The following is a 13,361-nucleotide window of genomic DNA, read 5'->3' on the forward strand; positions in this document are numbered from 1 at the left end:
GGTAAGGAAGACAACAGAATTGATTTGAATGGTAGATGAAGCAATGGAAATAGACAATTTTGTCAAGTTTTGCTGTGTATAGGAGGAGATAAATAGCATAATAGCTAATAGATCATGTGGAGTTAAGGAAGTTTTTTTATCTTATTTTGTCAAAGTCACATGATACTAGAGCATGTTTGCACATGTTAAGAATAGTCCATATGGAAAGAAATTGACATTGCAAGAGAGAGTGAGGATAGTTGCAGGAGTGACATCAACGAGAACGGGAGGGCAGATGTGATCCAGAGAACAGGGGGAGGGTCGACCTTTGATGGGAATCAGAACATGACAGCCTTGTTCAGGTTATGCCTGAGTGTGGTTTCCTGCTCCACAAGAACCACTGATGATGTTCTTAGTAGCAAAAATAATGTCAAGGTATCCTTTTCCTGATGTCTCTTTAAGCACTAGAGATTTGAGGAATGGAAGTTGAAAATACCCAAATGGACATAACCAGAGGCAACAGCAAGAAATCTTTAGCATAGTTCACAAAGTCAATAAGATAATTCTTAGAAATTCTCAGGGGCTCCTTTGACTCTAGAAAATGACATACGATATTATACCTAAAGGATCATATAACATACCATTTACTGGAAATCCTAATGTGGTCCACCCTTTCTTCATTGTTTATTGAAAAAATTAGTCAGCTTATTTGATGCTCATGGGACTCTGAAATGCATAGGGAAGGTGTGAAAAGCCCAGGACATACAGGTAGCAAGTTGTGCAGTTAGGATTCTAACCAATTTTTTTTTTAACTTTAGCGCTCAAGCTTTTATTTAATTTTTTAAAATTTATTTATTTATTTACTTATTTATGTATTTTTGGCTGTGTTTTGTCTTCGTTGGTGCACGCAGGCTTTCTCTAGTTGCGGTGAGCGGGGGCTGCTCTTCATTGTGGTGGCTTTTCTTGTTGCGGAACATGGGCTCTAGGTGCACGGGCTTCAGTAGTTGTGACACGCAGGCTCAGTAGTTATGGCTCGTGGGCTCTAGGCACGCGGGCTTCAGTAGTTGTGGCACACGGGCTCAGTAGTTGTGGCTCGCGGGCTCTAGAGTGCAGGCTCGGTAGTTGTGGCACATGGGCTTAGTTGCTCCACAGCATGTGGGATCTTCCCAGACCAGGGCTGAAACCCGTGTCCCCTGCATTAGCAGGCAGATTCCCAACCACTGTGCCACCAGGGAAGTCCCTCCCATATTTTATATTTATTTTTTAAGCTTAAAAGAACCATAAGAAAATAAGACAAAAGCACACAAAAAATGTTGCACACAATCTCACTTATGAGTTTGCAAATCTAAACCAGCACTGTAATGAAGACTTTGTAAACATTACCAAGTAGGACTTAGTCCAGGAATGCAAAGATGATTCAACATTAGGAAACCAATGATGATGATTGATCATGTTAATCAAAGAAGGAAACCATTTTTATTATCTCCATGGTGGTTGAAAAGGTAGTTGGTACATATTTTTTGTATACCATATACATGTATATATGGTATAACAAAGGCATTATTTTCTGCATTGATTTCACCCTAGAAAACCAGAGACGTAACTGAAAATTTATTAGAACTCATGAGTAATAACTCTGTAACAATAAAAGTAAATGTTTAAAAATCAATAATTTTCAGTAATCTAGATGAAATGGACAAATACCTAGAAAGACATAAACTACTTAAATAGAAATTCTGAATAGACCTATAAAACAAGAGATAGAATTAGTAATTTCAGTACAAATTTCCACAAAGAAAAGCCCAGGCCCAAATAACTTAATGGTGAATTCTACCAAATATTTAAAGAAAAACTAACACCAATCCTTTAAAAAGTCTTCCAAAAAGTAAAAGAGAGGGGAACACTTTACAACTCATTCTGTGAGGCCAATATTACCCTGATAACAAAACCAGGGACTTCCCTGGCAGTCCAGTGGTTAAGACTCTGTGCTTCCAATGCAGGTGGCATGGGTTCAATCCCTGGTTGGGGAACTAAGATCCCACATGTGGCACAGAGCGACCAAAAACAAACAAACAACAAACAAAGACATCACAAGAAAACTATAGACCAGTATCTCTTATGAATATAGACATAAAAATCCTCAACAAAATACTAGCAGAATAAATCCAGCAACATATAAAAAGGATTATGCACCATGATCAAATAGGATTAATGCAAGGTTGTCTTAACATATGGAAAGCAATCAGTGTTATACACCATATTAATAGAATAAAGGACAAAAGCCACATGAGACTCTCAGTGAATATTTAAAAAAGCATTTGACAAAATTCAATACCCTTTCATGATTAAAAACACTAAAACTAGGAATAGAAGGAAACTTCCTCAGTGTGATAATAATGCTATCTATGAAAATCTCATATCATACTTAGCAGTGAATAGAGGCTTCCCTGCTAAGACAAGGAACGAGACAGGATGTCCACTCCTGGCACTTCTATTCAGCATTTTACTAGAGGTTCTGGCCAGGGCAATTGGGCAAGAAAAAGAAATGAGGCATTCAGCTTAGAAAGGAAGAAGTAAAACTATCTCTGTTTGCAGAGTCATGATCTTGTATGTAGAAAATCCTAAGGAACCAACAAAAAACTATTATGACTAATAAGTCAGTTAAGCAGGGTTGGTGGATACAAGATCAGTACCCCAAAATCAACCTTATTAACATTAATTAACTATCCAAAAATAAAATTAAGAGTACAATTCCACTTAAAGTAGCATTAAAGAGAATACAATATGAATAAATTTAACAAAGAAGTGTAAGACTTATATACTAAAAACTTTAAAACATCATTGGAGGAACTTAAGTGGAAAGATATCTCATGTTTCTGGATTGGAAAACTTTATGTTGTTAAGATGGCAGTACTCCCCAGATTAATCTCTAGATTCAATTCAGTCCCTGTCAAAATCTCAACTACTTTTTTTCCCCCACAAAGAACATTCTGTGTGGTTTTTTTTTTCTTTTTCTTTTTTAATTGGGGTATAGTTGCTTTACAATGTTGTGTTAGTGTCTGCTGTACAACAAAGTGAATCAGCTATATGTATACATATATCCCCTCCTTCTTGGACCTCCCTCCCACCCCACCCCCCATCCCACCCATCTAGGTCACCACAGAGCAGCAAGCTGAGCTCCCTATGCTATACCGCAGGTTCCCACTAGCTATCTGTTTTACACATGGTAGTGTATATATGTCAATTCCCATCTCCCAATTCATCCCATTCGCCCCTTCCCTCCCACCTCGTGTCCATGTTGAATCTAGAAAAATGGTACAGGTGAACCTATTTGCAGTGCAGGAATAGAGATGCAGACGTAGTCAACTACCTTTTTACACAAATTGACAAGCTGATTCTGAGATTAATAGGTAAATTCGTGGGACCCAGAATAACTGAAACAATCTTCAAATGGAAGAAAAAAGTTGCAGGACTTCTACTTTTGATTTCAAAACTGACTACAGACCTGCAGTAATCAAGACAGTGTTACTGGCCCAAGGATAGGTGTATAGATGGAATAGAACTGAGAGTCCAGAAATAAACCCATATATTTATAATTAATTGATTTTCACAAGAGTGCCAAGATAATTAAATGGTGCTGGGACAACTGAATGGTCACATGCAAAATAATGAAGTTTGGATCCAAACCTCACACCATATAGAAGAAATAACTGAAAATGGATCATTGACCTTAACGTAAGAACTAAACTATACAACTTTTAGAAGAAATGTAAGTGAAATCATTATGCATTTGCATTAAGCAGTGGTTTCTTAGATGTGACGAAAGCCAAGTAACACAAGAAAAAATGGATAAATTGTACTTCATCAAAATGAAAAAGTTTTGTGCTTCAAAGGATACCATCAAGAAAAAGACAATCCCCAGTACAGGAGAAAATATTTGCAAATCAGATATCTGATAAGCAACCTGTATCCGAAATGTAGAAAGAACTCTTAATAACTCACCAACAAAAAGGCATTTAACCCACTTTAAAAATGGGCAAAGGATTTGCATAAACATTTCTCCAAAGAAGATATACAAATGGTAAAAAAGCATATGAAAAAGGTGTTCAACATCATTAGCCATTAGGGAAATCAAATCAAAATTTACACACACTAGGATGGCTAGAATCAAAAACACAAGTGTTGGTGAAGATCTGGAGAAACTGGAACCCTCATATGTTGCTGGTGGGAGTGCGAAATGGAGCACCTGCTTTAGAAAACAGCCTGGCAATTCCTCAGAATGTTAAAACACAGTGGTACCATTTTCCACTCCTAGGTATATCCCAAGAGAATTGAAAATTAGGTTCACACAAAATCATCTGCATGAATGTTTGTAGCAGCATTGCTCATAATAGCCCCAGAGTGAAAACAACTCAAATGTTCATCAGCTGATGATTCAATCAATAAAATGTGTTACATTCATACAATGGAATATTATTCAACCATAAAAAGGAATATGACGTTCTGATATGTGCCACGACATGGATGAACCTGGGAAAGATTTTGCTAAGTGAGCGAAACTAGACACAAAGGCCACGTATTTTATGACTACATTTATATGAAATGGCCAAAATAAGTAAATCTGTAGAGACAGAAAATAGATTAGTGGTTACCAGGGTCTGGTGGGAGGAGAGAATCAAGAGTGGCTGCTAATATGTATGGGGTTTGTTTGGGGAAGGGGGGGTGGTAATGAGAATCTTCTGGAATTAGAGAGTGGTGATAGATGAATGATTCTGTGAATATATTAAAAACCACTGAATTATAAATTTTAGAAGATTGAACTTTATGGTATATGAATTATATTTCAATAAACCTCTATCATTACATAATAAATGACTAAATTTTTTTTTGAATTTATTTCTTTATACAGCAGGTTATTAGTTATCTATTTTATACATATTAGTGTATATATGTCAATCCCAACCTCCCAATTCATCCCACCACCCCCCACCAACCCCGCTTTACCCCTTTGGTGTCCATACGTTTCTTCTCTACATCTCTGTCTCTATTTCTGTCTTGTAAACTGGTTCATCTGTACCATTTTTCTAGATTCCACATATATGTGTTAATATACGATATTTCTTTTTCTCTTTCTGACTTACTTCACTCTGTATGACAGTCTCTAGGTCCATCCACATCTCTGCAAATGACCCCATTTCATTCATTTTTATGGCTGAGTAATATTCCATTGTATATATGTACCACATCTTTATCTATTCGTCTGTTGATGGGCATTTAGGTTGCTTCCATGACCTGGCTATTGTAAATAGTGCTGCAATGAACATTGGGGTGCATGTGTCTTTTTGAATTATGGTTTTCTCAGGATATATGCCCAGTAGTGGGATTGCTGGGTCATTCTATAATTCTATTTTTAGTTTTTTACGGAACCTCCATACTGTTCTCCATAGTGGCTATTATCAATTTACATTCCCACCAACAGTGCAAGAGGGTTACCTTTTCTCCACACCCTCTCCAGCATTTGTTGTTTGTAGATTTTCTATGATGCCCATCCTAACTGCTGTGAGGTGATACCTCATTGTACTTTTGATTTGCATTTCTCTAATAATTAGTGATGATGAGTATCTTTTCATGTGCCTTTTGGCCATCTGTATGTCTTCCTTTGAGAAATGTCTATGTAGGTCTTCTGCTCATTTATTGATTGCATTGTTTGTTTTTTTAATATTGAGCTGCCTGAGCTGTTTATATACTTTGGAGATTAATCCTTTGTCTGTTGATTCATTTGCAAATATTTTCTCCCATTCCGAGGATTGTCTTTTCATCTTGTTTATAGTTTCCTTTGCTGTGAAAAAGCTTTTAAGTTTCATTAGGTCCCATTTGTTTATTTTTGTATTTATTTCCATTAGTCTAGGAGGTGGATCAAAAGAGATCTTGCTGTGATTTATGTCAAAGAGTGTTCTTCCTATGTTTTCCTCTAAGAGTTTTATAGTGTCTGGACTTACATTTAGGTCTTGAATCCATTTTGAGTTTACTTTTGTGTATGGTGTTAGGGAGTGTTCTGATTTAATTCTTTTACATGTAGCTGTCTGGTTTTTCCAGCACTACTTATTGAAGAGGCTGTCTTTTCTCCATTGTATATTCTTGCCTCCTTTATCAAAGATAAGGTGACCATATGTGCATGAGTTTATTCTGAGCTTTCTATCCTGTTCCATTGATCTATATTTCTGTTTTTGTGCCAGTACCATATTGTCTTGATTACTGTAGCTTTGTAATATAGTCTGAAGTCAGGGAGTCTGATTCCTCCAGCTCCGTTTTTTTCCCTCAAGACTGCTTTGGCTATTCGGGTTCTTTTGTGTCTCCATACAAATTTTAAGATTTTTTGTTCTAGTTCTGTAAAAAATACCATTGGTAATTTGATAAGGATTGCATTGAATCTGTAGATTGCTTTGGGTAGTATAGTCATTTTCACAATATTGATTCTTCCAATCCAAGAACATGGTATATCTCTCCATTTGTTTGTGTCATCTTTGATTTCTTTCATCAGTGTCTTATAGTTTTCTGAGTACAGGTCTTTTACCTCCTTAAGTAGGTTTATTCCTAGGTATTTTATTCTTTTTGTTGCAATGGTGAATGGGATTGTTTCCTTAATTTCTCTTTCTGATCTTTTGTTATTAGTGTATAGGAATGCAAGAGATTTCTGTGCATTAATTTTGTATCCTGCAACTTTACCAAATTCATTGATTAGTTCTAGTAGTTTTCTGGTGGCATCTTTAGGATTCTCTATGTATAGTATCATGTCATGTGCAAACAGTGACAGTTTTACTTCTCCTTTTCCAATTTGGATTCCTTTTATTTCTTTTTCTTCTCTGATTGCTGTGGCTAGGACTTCCAGAACTATGTTGAATAATAGTGGTGAGAGTGGACATCCTTGTCTTTTCCTGATCTTAGAGGAATTGCTTTCAGTTTTTCACCATTGAGAATGATGTTTGCTGTGGGTTTGTCATATATGGCCTTAATTATATATAGGTAGGTTCCCTCTGTGCCCACTTTCTGGAGAGTTATTATCATAAATGGGTGTTGAATTTTGTCAAAAGCTTTTTCTGCATGTACTGAGATGATCATATGGTTTTTATTCTTCAATTTGTTAATATGGTGTATCACATTGATTGATTTGTGTATATTGAAGAATCCTTGCATCCCTGGGATAAATCCCACTTGATCATGGTGTATGATCCTTTTAATGTGTATTTGGATTCTGTTTGCTGGTATTTTGTTGAGGCTTTTTGCATCTATATTCATCAGTGATACTGGTCTGTAATTTTCTTTTTTTGTAGTATCTTTGTCTGGTTTTGGTATCAGGGTGATGGTGACCTCGTAGAATGAGTTTGGGAGTGCTCCTTCCTCTGCAGTTTTTTGGAAGAGTTTGAGAAGGATGGGTGTTAGCTCTTCTTTAAATGTTTGATAGAATTCACCTGTGGAGCCATCTGCATCTGGTACTGGAGTTTTGTTTGTTGGAAGATTTTTAATCACAGTTTCAATTTTATTACTTGTGATTGGTCTGTTCCTGTTTTCTATTTCTTCCTGGTTCAGTCTTGGAAAGTTATACTTTTCTAAGAATTTGTTCATGTCTTCCAGGTTGTCCATTTTATTGGCATACAGTTGCTTGTAGTAGTCTTTTATGATGCTTTGTATTTCTGTGGTGTCCATTGTAACTTCTCCTTTTTCATTTCCAATTTTATTGATTTGAGTCCTCTCCCTCTTTTTCTTGATGAGTCTGGCTAAAGGTTAATCAATTTTGTTTATCTTCTCAAAGAACCAGCTTTTAGTTTTATTGATCTTTTCTATTGTTTTCTTTGTTTCTATTTCATTTATTTCCACTCTGATCTTTATGATTCTTTCCTTCTACTAACTTTGGGTTTTGTTTGTTCTTCTTTCTCTAGTTCCTTTAGGTGTAAGGTTAGGTTGTTTACTTGAGATTTTTCTTGTTTCTTGAGGTAGGCTTGTATAGCTATAAACTTCCCACTTAGAACTGCTTTTGCTGCATCCCATAGGTTTTGGGTCATCATGTTTTTGTTGTCATTTGTTTCTAGGTATTTTTTGATTTCCTCTTTGATTTCTTAAGTGATTTCTTGGTTATTTAGTAATGTATTGTTTAGCCTCCATGTGTTTGTGGGGTTTTTGTGTGTGTGTGTGTGTGTGTGTGTGTTTTTTACGTTATTTTACCCTGTAATTGATTTCTAACCTCATAGCGTTGTGGTCAGAAAAGATGCTTGATATGATTTCAGTTTTCTTCAGTTTACTGAGGCTTGATTTGTGACCCAAGATGTGTGTGATCTCTCCTGGAGAATGTTGCATGTGCACTTGAGAAGAATGTGTAATCTGCTGTTTTTGGATGGAATGTCCTATAAATATCAGTTAAATCTATCTGGTCCATTGTGTCATTTAAAGCTTGTGTTTACTTATTAATTTTCTGTCTGAATAATCTGCCTGTTGGTGTAAGTGACGTGTTAAAGTCCCCCACTATTATTGTGTTACTGTCAATTTCCTCTTTTATAGCTGTTAGCATTTGTCTTATGTATTGAGGTGCTCCTATGTTGGGTGCATATATATTTATAATTGTTATATCCTCTTCTTGGATTGATCCTTTGATCATTAGTAGTGTCCTTCCTTGTCTCTTGTAACATTCTTTATTTTAAAGTCTATTTTATCTGATATGAGTATTGCTACTCCAGCTTTCTTTTGATTTCCATTTGCATGGAATATCTTTTTCCATCCCCTCACTCTCAGTCTGTATTTGTCCCTAGGTCTGAAGTGGGTGTCTTATAGACAGCATATATATGGGTCTTGTTTTTGTATCCATTCAGTGAGCCTGTGTCTTTTGGTTGGAGCATTTAATTCATTCATGTTTAAGGTGATTATCGATATGTATATTCCTGCTACCATTTTTTTAAATGTTTTGGGTTAGTTTTTCTAGGTCCTTTTCTTCTCTTGTGTTTCCCACTTAGAGAAGTTCCTTTAGCATTTATTGTAGAGCTTATCTGGTGATGCTGAATTCTCTTAGCTTTTGCTTGTCTGTAACGCTTTTGATTTCTCTGTTGAACCTGAATGAGATCCTTGCTGGGTAAAGTAATCTTGGTTGTAGATTCTTCCCTTTCATCACTTTAAATATATCATGCGACTCCCTTCTGGCTTGCAGAATTTCTGCTGAGAAATCAGCTGTTAACGTTATGGGAGTTCCCTTGTATGTTATTTGCTGTTTTTCCCTTGTTGCTTTTAATAATTTTTCTTTGTCTTTAATTTTTGTCAGTTTGATTACTGTGTGTCTCAGTGTGTTTCTCCTTGGCTTTATCCTGCCTGGGACTCTCTACACTTCCTGGACTTGGGTGGCTATTTCCTTTCCCATGTTAGTGATGTTTTCGACTGTCATCTCTTCATGTATTTTCTCGGGTCCTCTCTCTGTCTCTTCTCCTTCTGGGACCCCTATAATGTGAATGTTGGTGCATTTAATATTGTCCCAGAGGTCTCTTAGGCTGTCTTCATTTCTTTTCATTATTTTTCCTTATTCTGTTCTGTGGCAGTGAATTCTACCATTCTGTCTTCCAGGACACTTATGCATTCTTCTGCCTCAGTTATTCTGCTATTGATTCCTTCTAGTGTATCTTTCATTTCAGTTATTGTATTGTTCATCTCTGTTTGTTTGTTCTTTAATTCTTCTAGGTCTTTGTTAAACATTTCTTTCATCTTCTCAGTCTTTGCGTCCATTCTTTTCCCGAGGTCCTGGATCATCTTTAGTATTATTATTCTGAATTATGTTTTTGGAAGGTTGCCTATCTCTACTTCATTTAGTTGTTTTTCTGGAGTTTTATCTTGTTCCTTCATCTGGTACATAGCCCTCGGTCTTTTCATTTTGTCTGTCTTTCTGTCAATGTGGTTTTCTTTCCACAGGCTGCTGGATTGTAGTTCTTCTTGCTTCTGCTGTCTGCCCTCTGGTGGATGAGGCTATCTCAATAAATGACTAAATTTTTAAGATCTAGTTTCTTTATGCCATGAATGACAAATTCAAAATTATAATGGAAAGAACGAATGCATGACAGGATTTAAGAAAATTTTGAGAAAAAGGAGAGGAGAAATTATTCTACAGATAGTAATACATATTATATATGTATTTAAATAATGAAGAGTGTGAAACTATCATGGGGACAGGACCTGCCCCCCCTCAAAAGAAAACCCCTGAAAAGACTTTAAATGCATGTATTAGGAAAGTCATAGAGAGTAAAATTAGTGATTCCTCAGTGGGAAAAGTATAGATTATCTATGAAATGATGGTGTTCAACACCGAGCTAACTTTATCAGTCAGCAATTGTGGTTGAAAATAGCAGAAAATAATTTTGGCAAGTTTAAGCAGAGACGGATTTACAGAAATCATATTGGGCAGCTCTCAGAGTCAGTGGGGAACCAAGCTCAGAAGGTGACAGCATCCAAAAGATGCAAAGAAACTAGGAATAGACCCTCCCTTGAGCCACTGGACTAGGATGGTTAGGATGCTGCTGTGCTGCTGAAGCATCTGCTAGATCCCACCGCTGCCACCATGACCAAATTCTAATGATCCCTGCATGTTTCACTCACTCCCTTAAGACTCTGAGACCCAGGCAAGAGCATCCAGAGGCAGAGCCTAGGTCACAGGCCTGCATCTTACCCTGGGTGTCAGGAAAGGGATATCTGCCCACCTTCGGTACCATGGTGAGAGGCAGGGCCCTGTTGCATCAAGTCAGATAGGAAGGTGTCCAAATGCTGGGGAGCCAAAAATTTCCACTAACATTTGGAATAACTAAAATTAGAACCGTCCTTTATATCATAGGCCAAAATAAATTCCACGTCTATTCAGAATGTAAATGTGAAACTTGAGACCATAAAAGTACTTAAAGAAAATACACATGAATATTTATGTAATCTTGGCTTGGGAAAGTTGCTAAGCATGATATAAAAATCAGAAGGCCATTAAAAATGTCAGTAGCGAATATTTAATGATCCGGAAAGGGAACCATGGTCTGTTAAATTTTTTAAAAAATAGAATGGTATATGCCAGAATATTAACAGTGGTTTTCTCTGGATGATGAGACCAGAGATGATTTTTCATTTCTTCCTTCACACTCTGTATTCAAGTTTGGTAGGGTTTTTTTGTGTGTTTCAAAAGCTGTTATTGCTTTTTAAATTTGGAAGGTGATTTGCTTGCTGGGTTTGTACGAATACATAGATACCGGTGTCTCCATAAGTAAATTTTATGCTAAACACTACAAAAGTGAAAATAACTCTTTAAAGAGCAGGTAATGAGACACTTGTGTTTAGACACCCCCATCTCTATAAAAATCATGTTGAATGGCTTTTGGTATTGGCTCCATCTGGTGGCACTTCAAAAGGAGGACCTGAATAATTGGATGACGACTGTAAGAATGCCCCCCAAGATTATGATGCTTCTCTCACCTCCTCCAGTGTTTTTTGTTTTGTTTTGTTTTAGTTTGTCTTGTTTTTAAGAAAACCCATCTGCTTGACTACAAAAGTACCAGTTTGTACTTAGGGTATTGGCATCTAAAGGAAGCATCACAGATGTAAAGATTCTGGAGCTAATGTTTATTGTGGCCTATATTTCATCACTTTATACTCTTACCTACAAATAATGAGTTGCCCCACCATTTCCTGTTGTAGCAGCCCTTAGATTCTTGATATCTGGTTCCCTCTTTTCTGAGATTCCTATCTCAGTAAAGGATGCTCAACATCTCTTTGACATAAGAGACCAAGTGGGCTCTTCCTGTGTAAAGGTGAGTCACCCAAACAGAATGAAAGGCTTCTCACAGAAACCTTGATACCAAAGGATGGAGGAGAGCCCTTTATGTTCAGAAAGGCATATCATTGGCACGTTACAGAAACAGACCAAGAGATCTGGAGAAGCAAAGAAAGAAAGAGAACACAGAAATGGCCATTTGTTCCCATTCTCACCACTCAATTGCTTTTCCTATTGTAAAAGAAAAATAATCATTCTGGCTTGGAATTTCTTTTTCTAAATGCCTTTAGCCTTTATGAGTCAATATGTATGATCTTTCTGGGATTTTCTAGTTGATATTGTCATGATCTAAGAGTTCTTCATAAAATGTGTGTGTATATATATATATATATATATATATATATATATATATATATATATGAAAGACTTACTAATATCCTTTTTTCTATGACTGTTTCCTCAGGGAACTCATTGAACATGTCTGTTATTTTTATTTCTCAGTCATAAATAGCATGACTCTGAACTTCTGTAAGTTTCAGAGCCTCCATGTCTCCATCCTTCATGTTAATATAGGAACCTCATTGCTCTGGACTGGAATTAAATTGGTATACAACTGTTTTTGGTATTAGTTGGCTTAGTTAAACAGTTTCACCTCAGTCATTTTGCAGGGTGGATATAAAACAGCTTGGGCGGCGTATGCATATTTTTTTGAGCTCCATATTTCATGTAGTTTGCTCATGTTGAAATTTCCTGCTATTTTTCTCTTATGTATTTTAATGATTTGGAGCCAGTAGCAGCTAGATGGAAGGAAAAATATGTTCCTTTTTTTTCTGATAGAAGCTAAGAAGAGTTGTTCATACACTGATTTCCTTGGTGTTAAAGAATGAAGTTCTGTTCACTGTTTGTGGAATCTGGTGATGCTCTGGTGAACAACGTCAGTACCACAGTGGTTAGGGATGGGGAAGTGGCAGGAGTTGCATCAAGGCACGTCCCTGCCCACCAGCACCCAGCCCTGGTGGATGAGGAGATGTGGGTGCAATGAGGAGAGGAGCACACACGGCAGGAGGGCTGAGGGCTCTGGGCTCCCGGCTCCCTCCTGCCCAGCAACTCTCAGTCGCACGTGGTACAGTCAGACTCACACTGGTCCTTTTCTTGTCTCTTTCCAGGAGCAGCCTACTGCCAGTTCATGGACATGCTCTTTCCTGGCTGCATTAGTTTGAAGAAAGTAAAATTTCAAGCGAAGTTGGAACATGAGTACATTCACAATTTTAAGCTTCTGCAAGCATCGTTTAAGCGAATGAATGTTGATAAGGTAGGAGACACACTTGTACCTCCATAAAATGCATTGTCTTTGCTTAGAATTGTTTTCATGCAGAGATGCAAAAATCCAAAAATGTGTCAATGGGATATATCTTGACATCACTACAGTAGGTTGGGTCCTGTACTTAGCATAAAGCACCAACCCTCACTTCCCATATTTGCATGAGGTTTTTATTTGAGGAGATTTCTAAACTTGTAGCCATTAGACTAAGAACGCTAACAGAAATTATGAATGCTGAAATGTTGTTATTCTGTATTAGCATTGCAGATGAGAAATTTTTATGTT

General features: G+C 36.9%; 1 protein-coding gene across 4 annotated transcripts in view; it reads left to right on the plus strand.

Annotated features, from left to right (window-relative positions):
* Positions 1 to 13,361, plus strand: part of MAPRE2 (microtubule associated protein RP/EB family member 2) — a 162,624-nt gene that overhangs the window by 109,709 nt on the left and 39,554 nt on the right. For all 4 annotated transcript variants that reach the window (XM_059894415.1, XM_059894414.1, XM_059894413.1 and 1 more), the window contains one exon: positions 12,922 to 13,067. In XM_059894415.1, the coding sequence (XP_059750398.1) occupies positions 12,922 to 13,067 (146 nt within the window). The remainder of the gene's footprint in view (positions 1 to 12,921; positions 13,068 to 13,361) is intronic.

This window comes from Balaenoptera ricei, chromosome 14, assembly GCF_028023285.1.
Source record: "Balaenoptera ricei isolate mBalRic1 chromosome 14, mBalRic1.hap2, whole genome shotgun sequence".
Classification (NCBI taxonomy): domain Eukaryota; kingdom Metazoa; phylum Chordata; class Mammalia; order Artiodactyla; family Balaenopteridae; genus Balaenoptera; species Balaenoptera ricei.